Source organism: Eptatretus burgeri, chromosome 13 (genome assembly GCF_056783735.1).
Source record: "Eptatretus burgeri isolate ZD-2024b chromosome 13, Ebu_testis_v1, whole genome shotgun sequence".
Lineage (NCBI taxonomy): Eukaryota > Metazoa > Chordata > Myxini > Myxiniformes > Myxinidae > Eptatretus > Eptatretus burgeri.
Window position 1 is genome coordinate 65958934 of NC_140973.1, and position 17963 is coordinate 65976896.

The following is a 17963-nucleotide window of genomic DNA, read 5'->3' on the forward strand; positions in this document are numbered from 1 at the left end:
TAACTTAAAGGAGATTTTATTTTTGCAATTATTTCACAAATTCTTCCGAAAGACCATTGTTACTCTTAACAAGATGCTACAGCAGAGCTGCCTTTGCATGCAATGCATATCAGAGTCCATTATAAGCATATTGGAGTGTTTGCTGTTTGTTCTTATGTTGTGATGAGGTTTTATAACTAAAAACTTGTGTCTAAATCCTCAGCTTTGCTGAACAACCACCTGGTGAACAACATACATTGTGCCGAAGCTGTTATTGGTAACACCCTGGTGGAGACCAAGGAAGGCAACCAGATGGTCTTAGGCTGCAACGGTGACTCCTTGACCATCAACGGAAAGCCCATCGTGGACAAGAAAGACCTTGTTGCCAAGAATGGAGTTGTGCATACAATCAGTGATGTTATGGTTCCTCACTCAGGTATTCCATGCAGAACCTCAGCACATTCACTCAAAGTGCTTCCATCATATTTATATTACGCACCACTTTATTAAAAGAGATTAAAACACAAATTGATTGATTCTGCTCCTCCACCCACTCGAATAGCTTGTCGGCAGCTGTCGTTGCATGAAGTGAAACAATATTTGTCTCGTTTCTGTTCTGCAGCAAAGACTGCATTGGAACTGGCAAAATCATCTGGAGCGAAACAGTTTGTGGACATGTTCGCTGAGGCCGGAATAGGGGACGCCATTAAAGATGATGAAAAACACACCTTCCTCGCTCCCAGTGATGACTCTTTTAAGGGTTCGTTCTTGATCGAGTGTGACTTTATTCAAAATTATCAGAGCACATTTGACAGTATACATCTTGATACATGAATCATAAACTGGTGTTGCCACAAAACCACAAGAAACTCCTTTAATGATAGAACTCCTCAACACACATGGCCATAAGGAAAACCAAAGAGTGTTTGGCAGCCACAGTGTAGTCTTCCAACTGGCAACCACTGGCAAAGCATCAAAAAATGCTTTGCATCAAAAAAAAAATCATCAAAAAAAAAATCATCAAAAAAAAAATCATCAAAAAAAAAAGGTGGTGCAGAGCCAACTGACACATTTGGATATGCATTTTTTTTTTCAAGAGCAAGAGAGGGATGAAAGGAAACACACATAGTTTATGTTCAAAGCTTGCAATTTTATTATTTATGGTAGATAACATCAGGAAGGTGTTATCTACAATAAACCAGTTGCAGTGCATTGTCTTCGATGCTCCACAAAATTATCAAAAACTCAGCATAACACATTTTGATCTTGATTGATGACAGCAATTTCAGCTTGAATTGCACATTTCAGCTCCTGTGTTGTGTGTGGATGATTCCTGTGTTCACGTTCTTTGAGATATCCCCATAAGAAGTCTGGTATCTTGAGGTCAGGGGAACGTGCTGGCCAGGGGACGGCTCCAAAATGTGAAATAACCTGATGGACGAGATTGCGGACCACGTCCATACTGCATCCATACTCCTTATTGTTAGAAGTCGAGCTTGTTGTAATCAACACCAAGTGCTTAAAATGGCATTAAATCCTCTTGCTTGGTGTGTAGCCACACCCCCGAAACCCCACCCCTCAGACAGAAGAGCAGTCTGAAATGTGTCAGTTGGCTCTGCACCACCCCACTAGATCTGTAAAATCTATTGGAAGTGTCATGAAGCATTTCCATTTTGTTATAGAGTTGTCTGGGCCTGAAAGATCCTTTTTCTTTCCTCTTCCTTTTTGTTGTTGTTGTTGTTGTTGTTGTTCGTGTTGTTGCAGACACACCCATGGAAGAGTTGTCTTCTGATCTAAAATTTGTGCTCAAAAACCACATCCTGAAGAAAAAGGTTTCCATTTACCAGCTCTATAACGGTCAAAAGTTGGAAAACGAGAACGGCAAGAAACTCCGTGTCTTCATGTATCGCAAGGTAAACGTTAGCGCGAGTAAACGACAGTGTATCTAATGGAAGTGATCCAGCCAAATCACATCTACATATCTGTAGTTTTCCTTCACAACCATCTTTGCAGATCATCTGGCTCGTTGTCAGTGATCATCAAACATAGTAAAATAGCACCATGGATAGTGTTTCTTAAATATATGTCTATTGTCTGCCATATCGAAATAAACTGACCCTCGCTGTATCCCACAATTCTTTCTGGTAAAGATGTCATGACTTCGATATGTTTGCTGGGCATCTGGGGGCATAGGGAACGAGGTGGGCAAATTTTTTTTAGCAAACACAAAACACATGGTGATCAGTGACAGTAGAAGAGATAAGGAGTGCATTGAGGAGGAACCATGATCTGGAGATGGGGAGCAGCCTTCAAAGAGCATGAGACAACAGATGCAGAGTCGGTTCCACAGACAGGAATTTTCTTCTTCAAACTTTGTTCAGACTCACTCCATCTTTCGTCTGTCCATGACCCAACTACCTTCCTTTACCCTCATTGAATAAAGCTTGCTTTCATGCTGCCAGTTTTGCATTTATGGAGTTGGTAGCAGGATTAGGATGCTGGGTGGTATGATGTCATCAGCTTACAATGACATGGGAAACTGCCATTTGCCTTGCTCTTAAAAAAATGTCTTCAATTACTCACTTTAAAGCTCATGACTCCAAGATAAGATGTCTCCATTATTCTTTAATTGCTTTGGTCGACATATATAAGGTCCCTGTTTTTCAGTTAAAGTCCATGAGAGTCGAAAGCACAACAGTGGCCGATGCAGTAGTACACGCACTGCTTGTACCCTCTTAAAATCCCACTACACGTTATGCAAGGTAAAGTTTCTTCAAGTATGAAGTCGGTATTGACCCCAAAGGATCTGTTTGCCTGCAGTCCATATGCATTGAGAATTCGTGCGTCGCCAAAAAGGGCATGGAAACCCGAACTGGACAACTATACATCGTGAAGAACCTCATACGACTACCTGAAAAAACTCTGATGAATGACTTGGAGGACAAGAAGGAGTTCAGGTAAGTTGGATGAAACAATCACAAGTGATTTCTTTGAGGTATTAGGGGAGCTCAGAGGTTGCATACTCACCTATTTAATATCTAGTCTGAGTTATACCCCCAGCAGAATAGTGTCTGATGACAAACTGTTGTCCCAGGACTTCTCAGGCAAGATGTTGCATCATGAAGTGCATGGTCAATTTTTGGATAGAATGTTAATCCTGCTGTCCAATCTGATAGCACTTGCTTAAGGATATTAAATATCCTACAACGCTTTTTGGAAAGCATAAACCATTGTGTGCTGGTGAATATTAATTGGGATGGAAAAGCAAGAATCGTTCATGAAGGCCTTGAGAAAAGAAATGACTGAGGGATTCCTTTCTTGACCCATGCTGACTGGATCAAATGGACATTTGAAGCTATTTCATCCAATTAAAGTTTCAAATGCATTCACTCACCACAATTCAACCCCCAAAAACAATTTCATTTCAACCAGTCAGCCCAATCAGTGTTGCGCTGTGAAAAAGCCTCACGTAAGCCATATTACAAAATTATTATGATGTCCATATTACTTATAATGATGTGAAAAAAGTCCTGAAACTCTGATGCTCTCAATCCCACAGCACGCTGATTGAACTTCTCAGATTGACTGGCTTGGACAGGAAGTTGAGCGATCCAACTGGTTCCTATACCCTGTTTGCCCCGACAAACAAAGCATTCCTGGCATTGGGAAGGCGTAGGCTAAACCAACTGAAAGGTAAAAACGAAAGTTTGCAAATTATGTATGTTCCCTCCTTGAACTGCAGAACATTTGAAGTCCATTGATGTGTTAAGAATGCAAATGGCAGCATTTTCATCCCTCCTTTGCTTCTCTGTTCCCTCTTTACCATGCTTTCTCTTATTCTTCACTCCCATATCCTCCAAATATCCTCTGTTAGACTCCTCTGTCCACTCCGTTTTCCTTCCTCTTCTAAAATTCCTTTTTCTCAGTATTCCTCCTTTCCCTGAATACAAAATATGTAGATAGCAACTTGTGTTATTAGTTGTGTCTCTGCTAGTCATGGTTCCCTGAAATGGTTGTGATTTAGAGAGATAGTTTTCAGCTGGAAATCTCAAAATCCTTTTTTTTATCGAGTTGTGTAGGTTCAGCTTAATCCAATCTTAATAAGGTCTCTTAGAATCCCTTGTTGATTGATTTTACCTCCGCCACCAAAGGTGGACAGAGGTTGTGTTTTCACCCCGGTCTGATTTGTCTGTGAGCAGGATATCTCAAAAAGTTATGGACGAATTCAGACAAAAGTTGTAGGACAGGGTGGGTGGGTGACAAGGAAGAGCTGATAAGATTTTGGTGAAGATCTGGATCCGGATACTAGAATTTTTCAAGTGCTTCTTCACGATTGAGTGAAAGGGCCAAAAACGATATTATAGCATGATGTCTCAAAAGGTTATGCATGGATTCGGATGAAAATTGGTGTGGGAGTTGGGTAGGTGACAAGAACAAGCCAATTATATTTTGGATAGGTACAGATACAGATCCGGCCCATCATTGGACTACTAAACGTAAACTGTTCAGCCTGGGGGAGGTATGCACTCCACCGAGTGCCTTTCTCGTTTAAACTGAAATCAAAAGTTTTGACTCAATATTTTGCTCTTTAATCTGTACCAGGGTTTATTATTTTGCTCACATTGAAACGTTCTGTTTTTCTGAAACAAAGCTGGATATGTGCCATTTATTTTTTTATTTGCAATAATGGTGAAGTCTTGACCCCTTCCCCCCACCAAAGTTTTCCACTTATAAGCTCTCTCAATGCTATCTCCATGCAACCAACTTTCTCTACTTTCCTCATTCTTCCAACTCTCCGACACTCCTTTATCACACTTAATAATACCCCTTCCCTTTTTTTTTTTCGATCCTTTTACTAAATTTTCTTTTCTTAATCTACCCCTTTCCAGGATGCATGCACAACTCATAGATGGCCCCTTATACAAAATAATCTGATGCATTTGGAGTACAGTCAATTCGATGTTGTGATCTAAATCCTTTGATGTTTCTTATGTCCTCTGTGACAACAAAAAGAAAAGGGTTTGCAACTGATTAACAGATTATTTAACCTCTAATTTATCCATTCATTCATTGTTCCAGATTTTACCTGATAATCCTATTTATTATTATTTTTTTAACATTGTCCCTCAACCCAAAGCCCATTAGAAATATAATGTTGTTTTCCTCCGGATATTAAAAAGTTAATGTTGTTTTCCTCTGGATCCTCCACCATGGCTGGTGTGTTTGTAATTGTGCTTTCAAATTTTGTCAACAGAAACATGGCCCAAGCTGTCGTAAATGCTTATACCGGCTGTTTCCCCTAAAATACCCGCTTCCAGCCCTTATAGTTTCCCTTTTCCTACACTCTTCTGCTCCTTCCTGTCATTCTCTTCGCTCTCGACCTTCATCCAAAAGCTCATATTCACCTTCCCCACTGAACTTTCCCTGTCCCTCCTTTCCCCCTACTCTTCCACCCATTTCTCTCACTTCCTCCCTCTCCCCCAGCCCCCCACCCTCCCCTTGTCCAAATGCTCCCAACTCCTCAATTCCAAAACCTCTTCCTTCTCTCAGTTTGGGTCTCAAACATTAAAGGGTTTCAAACTGACTTTCCAGATTCCTCCACGTAGGTAAGTTCAGCATCTCCAAATATTATCTGTCCATCAAAATGTTCTCATTATACAGGATGCTCCGAAATAATCCGTATCCCTCCCGGATTACTCCCTCCTGCACTTTGATACTCCTGGTAGTGGGGTTACTGTGTGTTTGTGCCCCCTCTTTTATTCCTAAGATTATTCTTCTTCATTTTTTTATTCCTCCAGCTGTAACATTTAACATACTGATATGTGTATCGAGGCAAAACCTAGAAATCAGCTCACGGTCGCAACACCTGGAAGTGAAATCCTGCAAATGAGAGCCAAGTGTCCCTGGCCATCACCCGCATGTAGCGTTACATTGGCTGGAGCCAAATGTCAAGCTTAGTTGAGGAGAAATACTTCTCAAACCTCTCAACATTTTCCAAAGCCGAATGGGCCCAGTGAAGTTTTCCATCTGTACAGACTCCTCTTCAATCTCTTCACTCCAGAAAGATGAAGCCATGATGGATGCTGCTCGTGATCAAGCTGACTGTGTTGATACTTTCTTGACAGACAAGGTCAAGGTCCCTGATCCCTTGATTCCTTCCCCACCCTACTCCTCATCATCATTGTATCACAGATCTTTATCTCCCATGAAGGTTGATAAGTTCCAAGTAAATCTGAATACCTCCTCAGCAACTTAACTGAATGGTATTAGTACTGTAATCATAAAAATCTGTGATTCTGTCTTACCTTCTTCATAGATAGAGCTCAGCCTCTCTCCATCATAAGCAGGGTGATGGAATGTGTCGTAGCTACAAGCCTCAAGTTTAATCTCTTCTCTAACTCTGATCTCAGATCATTAGTTCAGTTTCTGCCCCAGATATTCCACTCTGGACCATGTTGCTTCTTTGAACTCAATAATGGATGGATGCCCTGAATCACAAACAAAATGTCAGGGCTATCTCTTTGAACATTTGTCATGCCTTCAGTAGCCATGCTTTCCAAGCTGTATCGACCTCACCGATATGGATAATCTTAACGCAAAAACAAAAATACTTCCCCTCCAACATGATTTTGATATCGGAGGCACCACACTTCATTGATGCAACCCAGATACCAGAACACCCATTTCACCACTTACTCACTTACCCACCTCCTCAAGACCTCACCAGCAACTTACGATGACAAAATCTCAAACTTGTCACTTTCACCCCCAAACACATCTCAGGAAAATATTCACAATCACATTACTGGTACAGCTTTGCACCAACAGAACAACAATACAATACTTAATGAACCACGCTTCGTGATCCACGCATCCGAACAAACCCTTCCACACTCCCGCAGAGTAACACTAGTCAGACTGTTGTGGTTCTTCCCCACACTCACAACATAACACAAAATCGATCCAACTCAGGACCAGCTCTGCCAACACTGTCACCTTGAACCCGACACCATACACTGTCTCATCACAACTTTCCCTCAACTCATAATGTAGACAACTCTTCAATATCTATTCTCAACTCTTCAATATCTATTCTCTTTATGATCTTTGGGACCACAGGCTTCCAGTGAAGATGGCAGTGGCTACTTGATGATGATGACAATGATGTGTACGACTATGCTGATGACTCCACGATGATCAGAATAGTACCCCACACATCGAACAGACGTCAAGGCTATCGTGCAGATCTGCACAAAATGAATCAATTGTCCACTACCTGTAACATGAATTTGTTTTCAATGCAAGAAAGTCCCATGGACGCACTAAGTCCCGACATAAATCCTCCACTCCACTTCTATGAGCAACCTCTGGAAGAGGTGTAGTCTGTTGAGCTACTTGGCCTCACTATCATTCCATAATTTGTCCTTGGCAAAGTAGATCACCAAATTGGCCTCTTAGGGTATTCTTTACACAGCCAACTCAATTCTGAACCTTCCACAGCTCATTATGGTGGACAAGGCCGAGAGTTCCCCATGCTCTGCGAGTGCAGATATTTACCATCTTGCTCCTGTGATGACAGTTAAATCCAAGACGATTCAAGTTATTGGCATTAATTGACAGGAGGTCAAGTTCCTGGGTCTGCTTTTTGCTCGTTGCGGGTATATTGATAGCCTTTCAGTACTTTACTGCATCTCTCATGGTTTTGCTCCATGTACCCTTTCTTCCCTTTGCCCATCCCTCTTCTTCCCTCATAAAAGTTGCATTCCTTCTTCTAGAAACTCACACTTTGTTATCTTCGCCTCCCCAATCCAATCCTTCCTTCCATGTCCAAGCTTGATGATTGCCTCCATTCCTTATTGCCACGTTTTTCTCCTTTTGTCTGGTTCTCGTGCTTCCCCTCCAGTCCTTCAAGAATGTTGCCCACTGCCACCTTATGATTTCTCCCAGAGCTGCTGCTGAGTTATTCTACTCTCACATACCCCTCACTCTTTTCCTCCCCATCACTCCCCTTTTCTACTGCAGTGCACCTGTGAGTTTCTGTCCACTGGCCTATCCCCCACCTCACGTGTCAATCTGTCCTCCACCTCTCTATCAATCTGTTCATCCACCACCATCCATCGTTTATCCCTTCCATGAGCCTTGACTTCTGTAGAAAAAGGTCTAAGGCTCATAGGAGAGTGAATACACATATGACAAGGACATTAAGAGACAGGATTAATCAACACAGTAGAGTAAATGGGATTTGAACCTGGTATCCCAGCGAGATGAACAGGGTCATCAGAGGGGAGCTGCCAAAGAAGCCAACTTATCACTTGCTTCATGATGCTGCCAGTTACAAGAGACTAACAGTTATAATAAAAAATATATACGATGATGTTTATGAAGAGGGCAGCTATTATTATCAAAGAGTGACCAATGGAATATGAAAAATTGTGCCAGGGTGATGAAGCAAGAGGCTCCTTGTTTGTTTGAGACCAGCTTTTCACAATGAACACACACAGAATCCCAGCGGTCTCCTCCCCAAGCTATTATCCCAGTCTGTTTGTTTGGTTTTCTACCGAGTGAAACCAGACACTCAGAATAGCTAACAAACAGACCGATGGGAGTGGAAATTTTTCACAAGTACTCGTCCAAATCCAAATATATGTGGTTTGTGACAAGTGAGTGTTTATTTTGTAAGAGTCATCAGATGTTGCATCGGTTTCTCATTACGTAGTTAAGTCTGTTTTCCCCACAACTACGTTTTTTGCTTTTTATCCATCATGGTGACCCCGATGAAGCTACGTGCAAATTGTGAGCCTCCAGTAGTAGATCATACGAGATATTGGTTACCTTAGATGTTATACTTGATGCTGTACATCTCTCTCTCTCTCTGTCTCTCTCTGTCTCTCTCTGTCTCTCTCTGTCTCTCTCTGTCTCTCTCTGTCTCTCTCTGTCTCTCTCTGTCTCTCTCTGTCTCTCTCTGTCTCTCTGTCTCTCTCTCTCTCTCTCTCTCTCTCTCCCTCCCTCTCTGTGTCTCTGTGTCTCTGTGTCTCTGTGTCTCTGTGTCTCTCTGTCTCTCTGTCTCTCTGTCTCTCTGTCTCTGTGTCTCTGTGTCTCTGTGTCTCTGTGTCTCTGTGTCTCTGTGTCTCTGTCTCTCTGTCTCTCTGTCTCTCTGTCTCTCTGTCTCTCTGTCTCTCTGTCTTTCTCTGTCTTTCTCTGTCTCTCTCTGTCTCTCTCTGTCTCTCTCTGTCTCTCTCTGTCTCTCTCTGTCTCTCTGTCTCTCTAGGAAATCTCAAAGAACTGGAAGCCTTCTTGAGGTTCCACTTATCAGGTGGTGTGGTTGTGAGAGGAGGCATCAACAGTGGCCTCACTAACATCCTGAAGACGCTTCATGGCGGCACTGTGCATCTCACCTCAGTAAGGCCTGTTCCACACTTTATCTGACATTATATATTGAGAGAACCTTTCATGTCATACAATTTCTGACAGGATGGTGCAGAGGTAGCAAACTTCCCTTTAAAACGTCTAGCCTAGGTTTGAGTCCTGACGCTACTATAAACTGTCGGATTGGTGCTTTGCAGGCAGGTTATTGCATCGCAAAGTCTGTTTACCCGAGCCCGCCCCCCCCTAATTAAGGTTGATATCCCATCTGCTCGTATTAGTTGGTGAACATTAAAGATCTTAAGGTGTCTTTTGCAAAGAGTTGGGCAAGTTATCACTGATATGCTGAACAAATTAAAAATTCCTGCCTAAATTAACTTCAGACAAATGTCAGGCATGACCTGTTGGTTCATGAAAGACTTGGGACAAAAAGGTGCCCTGGTTTCACAGGAAGGTGGGAATAATTGAGGGCATTAAAGTAGTAGTAGTAGTAGTAGTAGTATTAGTAGCAGTAGTAGTAATATTCTAGTTCCAAGTTCTTTGTCTCTGTGCTAAATACTGACTGGTTATATGGTCTTATAGTTCTACAGCTTACTATCCAAACTGTTCTTCACATTCTGTCACTGTTATTGATATTCCTCCTCACCTTAGAAGTGTCTCATCCCAGGTTGATATTCTGTGCAAAATCTGACAAAAGCCGCCTTGTGATGCAGCATGAGCAGAGTGAAGCATACAATCTTCAAAAATTGAGACGTTATGCCGTCTGTCCTGTTTGTAATCATGTGGATGTTAAAGTTTTAAATGTATGTCTGCCAGAGCAGGCCAGGCAATATGCCAGTGTCATGGGAAGTATTACAAGTGCCCATAATGAACTATTCCTACATCTACTACACGAAAAAAACAGAATATGTTTTTGTATGTATGTTTGTTCGTCCTTTATAGGCGGCCGAACCGTTGGATGGAATAAGATGAAACTTGGCATGAGTGATCCTTGGGACATGAGAACGGACATTGGGGGGGGGGGGGGTCAAGTTCAAGGTCGAAGGTCACGGGGTCAAGGGGTCAAGGTCACCGGGTAACTTCAATTTCTCAATTTGATCCAATCAAGACGGGACCAACGCCATTCGACAGATAATCAAAATTAAATGACACAGTTGATTGATGACATTCACTTCCGACTTCTGGTTTTCAAGTTATGACGTCATAAATTGACTAAAACGTCAATTTTTCATGTTTGTTTGTCCTTTATAGACGGTCAAACCGTTGGATAGAATGAGATGAAACTTGACATATGTGATCCTTGGGAACGGACATAAGGGGATCAAGGTCAAGGTCAAAGGTCACGGGGTCAAGGTCACCGGATAACGTCAATTTCTCAATTTCATCCGATCGAGAAGGGATCAACGCCATTCAACAGATAACTGTACCCGCCCATGGGCGGGTACTTTGCTAGTTTCAACTGAATTGTTCAATTTGACCTCAACTTTATGGTTATATATTTGGTTAGCTTTCTAACCATCCTCAAAAGTATGATGAACTACAGGCATTTGATTGAGCGTGGGTGGTGGAAGGAGTGTAGCTCGTGAACGATGTGTGTATATATATATATATATATATATATATATATATATATATATATATATATATATATATATATATATATATATATAAGCTCGTTCGAACCACTGACTCACTGACTGACTGATATTAAAGATCGGTACCTTCTGGGTGACATAGAAAGGTGAAATTTTGTGTGCCGATGGACATCGAAGCCATTACACCAGAAAAAAAATCACAGAAACATCAGACAACATCTATAAATGAAAATATAAATAAATGAAAATATAAATAAATGAAAAAAATGCAGTTGAGTAACCCGAGCCAATGGGGAAAAACAGCTCATATGCTTACACAATGTGTAAGTACACCCCCGCTAGTACAAACAATATATACAGTGGGACCCGCTAATAGAATCACGGTTAATAGAATCACCCGTATTATAGAATCAAAATCGTTGAGACCGATTCCATTGTATCTAAATGTACACAATTTTTCCCGTTTATTAGAATAAAAAACCCGCTTAATAGAATCAGCTGCTGGCCATCCACTTCGACAGTTCAGCGCCTACTGGCCGCACAGTTCCAACATTTGCCACCAGGCGGCTGACGTCACGCTAAAAATAACGCTATGTCACTACAGTGATTTCGGTAGTCATTGTACAGATAGGCAGACGGCTGACAGCTGCAGTCTAAGCACAAGGCGTGTCGTCATTTCCACGATGGACAGAAAACGAAAGCGGACGGATCGTTCAAACATTGATAAAGCACAAATCCTGAGGGACTATGACGCTTTGCCCAGAATGAGCCAACGAGAAGCTGCAGACAAGTTGGAAATTAACCAGCCGATCCTTTGCAAGATTCTGAAAGATCGAGAGGCCATTCTGAAAGGTCAAGTGGATTCGTCTTCTTCTCAGAAACGCAAGCGAAGCGGCAACGCACCCGATGTCGAATCAGCAATGATCAAGTGGATTCAAACTTCTAGAGAAAAGGAAGCACCGCTTTCTGGACCTCTGATGCGGGAGAAAGCGGCTCAGTTCGCGGAAAAGTTCAACAACAAGAAGTTCAGTGCGACAAACGCCTGGATTGACCGGTTCAAGAAAAGACATGGAATCGTCCACAACAAACTTCACGGAGAGGCAGCGGCGGCTGACGTAGGAGGGAAACAACAATGGCTGGACCACGTGTTTCCGGATCTCGTAGAAAGCTTCACGGCTGATGAGATCTGGAATGCTGACGAAACCGGGTTGTATTTTCGGGCCTTACCAGATGGAACGTTCCTCTTCAAGGGAGATCAGCACTGCGGTGGGAAAAAGCCAAAGGAAAGAATCACGGTGCTTTTTTGCTGCTCGATGACTGGTGCTAAGCGTCCTCCTTTCGGTATTGGTAAAAGCAAGAATCCACGGTGTTTCAAAGGCCTCAAAACAATTCCAGTTCGCTACAGAGCCAATTCCTCCGCATGGATGACAGGTTTCCTCTTCACTGAATGGCTCGATGAGTGGAATCGCGAGCTTCGGCGTCATGACCAGAAAGCGTTGCTTCTCATCGACAACTGTCCGGCACATCCCCAATCACTTCAACTGTCGAACATTACTGTGGCATTTCTCCCGCCGAACACAACCTCTGTTCTTCAACCGTTAGATCAGGGAATTATCCATTCATTCAAAGCTCATTACCGCCGTGCCATGCTACGAAAAGTGCTCACTGAGATTGACAACGAGGATGGAGCAATGACAGCGAGTGACTTGGCGAAAAAGATAACGATCCTCGACGCTATGCTGTTTACGGACGCAGCATGGAATGATGTGAAGACTACCGGCATAGTGAACTGCTGGCACAAAGGAGGAATTTTCATCGGAGCAGCAAGCGAAGGCGAAAGGGTCGAGAGCAATGACGACGACGAGTTAGCCAACCCTCTTCAAATGGATCCCGACCAATGGCAGGACTTCGTCAACATGGACGCCACTCTCCAAACCACAGACGATGTCACAGACGAAGCCATCGTTTCGGCAGTCCAACGCGAAATGGGAATTGCTACTGACGCAGACTATGACGCCGACACTAAAGTGGAGGAAGAGGAGGAAGAGGAGATCTCTGTCCCGACCATCAAGGAAATGATGTCTGCAGCTAAGGCGAGTCAGGCTTGGTTTGCTATCACATGGGTTCAGTGACATGGCCTTCCTGCGCAAACTTGACAAGGAGGTCACCGCCATTGCCACAGACTCGTTAAAGCAGGCAACAATCGACAATTTTTTCATTACAGAGTAGGCTCATCGACAAACCTATGTTGTTTTGCTTTGAAAAGTACATATGTACTGTACGTGTAATTGTTTTATTTTCAGTAGTAAGTTACATTGTTTTGAGCAAGTGTGTCATATAAATCAAACTAAATGCTGAGTATTGTCTCCGTATGTGTACTCGACATTTGATCCGCTTGATACTCCACAACTCTGGTGAACTCGGATATTAGAATCACCCGCTTATTAGAATCAAATTTGTCCGGCCCAAAGTGATTCTATTAAGCGGGTCCCACTGTATATATATATATATATATATATATATATATATATATATATATATATATATATATATATATATATATATATATATATATAAAAAACACAGTGTGGATTTGTCTGTCCCCCTTTATAAGGACGATTTGATTCGGGTTTTGAAGGCCAATCTTTTAACACGACTGTGTGTTCACGGCGGTCTATTTTTCAGGATAAAAAAACAATTTGAGGAACATTTTTCATACAAGAGTAATTATGTCTCATTTATTAGAATTGTAGATGGTGACTTGCAACTGGGCATCAGCGGCAGTGTACAGAAGCCATTTTAAACATAACAATAAATACAAGGCACAGAGAGGTGAAACTCGCTGCACGTGATGTGCAATGTGTGCAGAGTAAAACGAGTGTTCATTTTTGTCTACAGGATATCTCATAAATAAAGAAGATATAAGCACAACTGACGTTAGGTTGAGGCTTCAGACTTTGGCATGCTCACAAGGCTGGACCATGGACAGGCCCTCGCTGCTCCAATGGTTGGCAGTGAGTGTCCCTGAAGTAGCAGGGGGAAGAGAGTGGCATCTCTATATGTGGGAGAATTGCATGCTCAGCCTGTGGGCCACCCAGCTTGCTCAGATGGCAGAGCATTGGTGGTACAGTTTACCAGTGGACCTGGGTTTTATTCCTGGTCTGGCTGTGGAATTTTCCCATATATATATATATATATATATATATATATATATATATATATATATATATATATATATATATATATATATATATATATACATACATACATACATACATACATACATACATACATACATACATACATACATACATACATACACATCTTCTTCTTCTTCTTCTTCTTTCGGCTGCTCCCGTTCGGGGTCGCCACAGCGGATCATCCGTATGATCCGCATAGTGATTTGGCACATGTTTTACGCCGGATGCCCTTCCTGACGCAACCCTGGTCGCCTCTTACAACACAGGGATATGGTACACCTATTTTAACCGGGGAATACACCGGCCCAGTGCACTGGTACTCATTTCACCGACCTCGGAAGGATGACAGGCTGAGTCAACCCCCTGGTGTATTAATTCAGTGGCCCAACGGGACTTGAACTCAGGACCTTTTGGATCCCAAGCCGCTGCCCTAACCACTGCGCCAACACCAGGATATATATATATATATATATATATATATATATATATATATATATATATATATATATATATATATATATATATATATATATATATATATATATATATATATATATATATATATATATATATATATATATATATATATATATATATATATATATATATTTATTTATTTATGGATTTTGGATTGGGGACAATCTGAGATGGTGGTGAACACAGCTATCCTGAACACCTGGAGGAAGAATGAGATTGAAGAGAAAGTCAGTTCAATAGGTGGGGGGAAAAAATGAATGAGTGAGGTGAGCAATATCCTGGATTTATATATGTGTATCAAAATCAAAGTCTGTAGAGTAGATTTAATGCAGTGATCCTGATGGCAACTATACAGGTCTGCATTTTCTCCTCTTTTACCTTCATCAACGCTGATGTGTGAACGTGATATCCACCTTGCAGAAGGATGGAAACATGATGATTGGCAGGACAAAAGTGATGGAATCAGATCTCATGTCTACCAACGGTGTTATTCACGTCATTGATGTCCCTCTTACACCTAGAGGTAGGAGTTTTACATTTAAATATGACTTCATGTATTGAGAGTTTGAAAAATTAGTTTATGAGCTGGAACAGTTTACACATGACTTGTCATAACATTGTGCTAACAAGATTTTCCAAAGTGAGCAAACCCTTTGTTTTGGTTTGACTCCTGGCCCACCTATAAACTTGAGGTGCTTCGCAAACACGATGTCGCAACAACGAGAATGCTGTCCTTGGAGAGATGTTAAGCCGACTATCCTCGCATTAATTTGTGGACATTACCCATTGCATTATATGTTTTTAAAAGAGTGGTCCATTATGTGATAGTACTCTTGTCAAATTACAAATTCATACACACCTGTAAGATGCTGTTTCTGCACTGCAACAACTTACAATGGTTGGCGTATCAACCTTTTCAGGGTTAATTCCCAACTATGAAATCATTATCGACCAATCATGGACTGTCTCTATGCCTTCTGGTATGGGATGAGAAATAATAATAGTAATAATAACTTATAACATCGGAAACAAAATAATAACAAAGTTTGCTTCTGTTTTATTCTGCCCATACGATTCCTAGGGAAACAGGATTTTGTGTCAGAGATCGACAGAACTGTGAACCCGGCAAGTAATCCCGACATTACAAGGCAAAGTGTTGCTTCCCGATCATAAAATGATCAATGTGATAATTGTATACCAAGTGCTGATGATGCTGTGTCTTTCAGGGAAGTAAGAAGACTTCCATCATCACATCAGGTCGGTCTTTCAACCACTTTAACGAACATATTCTATGCGTGCAATGACATTCTTTTTGTACCAGTGATTTTGCAAGACTTGAAACGTTGTATTTCAATGTTAAACTAACCCCATCCAGAAATTAGACCATCTATCACCAGAGTGGTGATTGTGAAAAAGACCATCACTAACCCTGATGGATCTACCAACGTACAAACATACAGGCTCGAGGGTGATGACATTGAGGAACAGCTTCGCAAGCTGGCCATAGAAGGTAGGTTTGGATAAATTCACTTAATTTGGCTTCACACGAAATGTGCAAAGCAATTTGATTGCCTTTGGTTCAACAAAGAGCTAAAGAAGCATTCCTGGGATCTTGTGTTCAACTCCTAATGTAGTTTCTGTTCACCATTTACCCTTTCTGATTTGGTCTTATATGATGTCATCACACACTTTTTTTTAAATCTGGTAACGGGAGGTCAGATGTATCTCGGAAAAGTTTGGAACAACTTTATAAACATGTAGAATGGGTGCATTAAATGCTAAAACGAATGGAGTGACTAATTGCCTTGAGTGGTGGATTTCATCTCCACAGGGAGGTCACACTCAGTGACAATCATGGTGGAAGGCAACCGAGATATCCCAAGTGAAATTCTCCGGCTGATAGAGCAAGGTATTCTCTCCGGCTGATTCTCTCCAATGAAACTACCCATTCTTATCAATTATCATATTACTGATATCCGAATATTTTAAATTCTCAATCCTGAAATCGATTCGGACTCATGATCCGAGATCACAAAGCAGAGCCAAACATCTTGTGTAGTTGGAATACTTTCTGTCCATTTGGCTCACCAAAATCCCCATGGACCAATTGCTTGCAGGTGGAGGTCGATACTCCAAAATAACCAAGATCCTCAATGGTGAGACAACCTTAGGCAGAACTATGGTCAATGTGACAATCACCACAGTGGACGCCGATGGCACAACTCGCGAACAGATGCATCGACTGGAAGGTGATAACATTGAAGAAAGGCTGCAAAGACTCACAAGGAGAGGTGAGTCTAAGCATCGTACACAGAAGAAGCTCTTTACTCTGAAGGTTCAATCTAATGGATCAACTAATTTGTTGTTATCTGAAAATCTGTGTGCAACTTCCCTATAAAACACACATAGTTGAGTAATTCATAACTGCCTCAACAATTTGCAACACCTCGAAAGGACAACTGCAGTTATCTTCCAACACTTGAGCACCTCGGTGGATGACATCAATGCCTATTTATACCTCTCACACAGTTTGTTCTAACGTTATCCTCATTTTCCTTTCCTCCAAGAGATCTATCAACATATTGCATGTTGTAGAATTTTTTCCCCCTGAACCCTACCCCATAAACGTGCACCCCCATTTCCAACCTCCTCCCCTTACTGCTACCTCTTCCAAGTCCCCTTTCCCTTTTATCCTTCTTCCTCTCAAACTCTTAACTCAAACCCTTCCTTTTTTTCTCCCAGCCTCCACTCCCATCCCTTCCTTGTCATTTTTTTTCCAGTTTACATGCCCCCCCCCCCCCAATGCTCTACTGTAGCTGAACCCTTGATAATTTCCCATTCTTCATCTATTCGGGTCAAAACAGATTACAATGGCTTTATTTGAATCATGTGATTTGATGATGTTACTTTTTAAACCAAATTATCACTAAATTTGTTTGACCTTGAGATGCCAGATACAGTGACAACTGTAGACACGAGCTCAAAGTTGATATTCATATCATATCTTCACAAGAACTTGATTATTTATCACTCAAGGAAGAATCACCTCCAGTTTTGAACAGGTAAATTGTGATTGCCCTTTTTTGAGATAAAACTCAGCAATGCCGTTGTAACGGCTAACGAGTTGTTTGTTGTGAACTTGCAGGACAACCCAATATTGAGAGCATTGTGATCAAGGGAGTTGGTCATCTGTCAAAAGAACTGCAAAGAATCATTGAGAGTAGTAAGTGCAAACACCTTTTGATCCGTTCATGATGATTCTCTTCCCGTGACCTCCTTCACAACCTCGCTTTTTTTCAACGAATAGTCCTTGTTGACATTGTGTAAGCTTTGATGTGGTTTTCAAAGT

General features: G+C 41.6%; 1 protein-coding gene across 1 annotated transcript in view; it reads left to right on the top strand.

Moving 5' to 3' along the window:
• LOC147014679 (transforming growth factor-beta-induced protein ig-h3-like) overlaps positions 1 to 17963 on the top strand; it is a 37844-nt gene that overhangs the window by 13612 nt on the left and 6269 nt on the right. Inside the window, exons 8-20 of the mRNA XM_085850666.1 lie at positions 203 to 415; positions 602 to 739; positions 1744 to 1892; positions 2800 to 2936; positions 3539 to 3672; positions 9248 to 9378; positions 15035 to 15137; positions 15696 to 15739; positions 15841 to 15871; positions 15990 to 16124; positions 16446 to 16523; positions 16732 to 16905; positions 17760 to 17837. Of these exons, the coding sequence (XP_085706792.1) occupies positions 203 to 415; positions 602 to 739; positions 1744 to 1892; positions 2800 to 2936; positions 3539 to 3672; positions 9248 to 9378; positions 15035 to 15137; positions 15696 to 15739; positions 15841 to 15871; positions 15990 to 16124; positions 16446 to 16523; positions 16732 to 16905; positions 17760 to 17837 (1545 nt within the window). The remainder of the gene's footprint in view (positions 1 to 202; positions 416 to 601; positions 740 to 1743; positions 1893 to 2799; positions 2937 to 3538; positions 3673 to 9247; positions 9379 to 15034; positions 15138 to 15695; positions 15740 to 15840; positions 15872 to 15989; positions 16125 to 16445; positions 16524 to 16731; positions 16906 to 17759; positions 17838 to 17963) is intronic.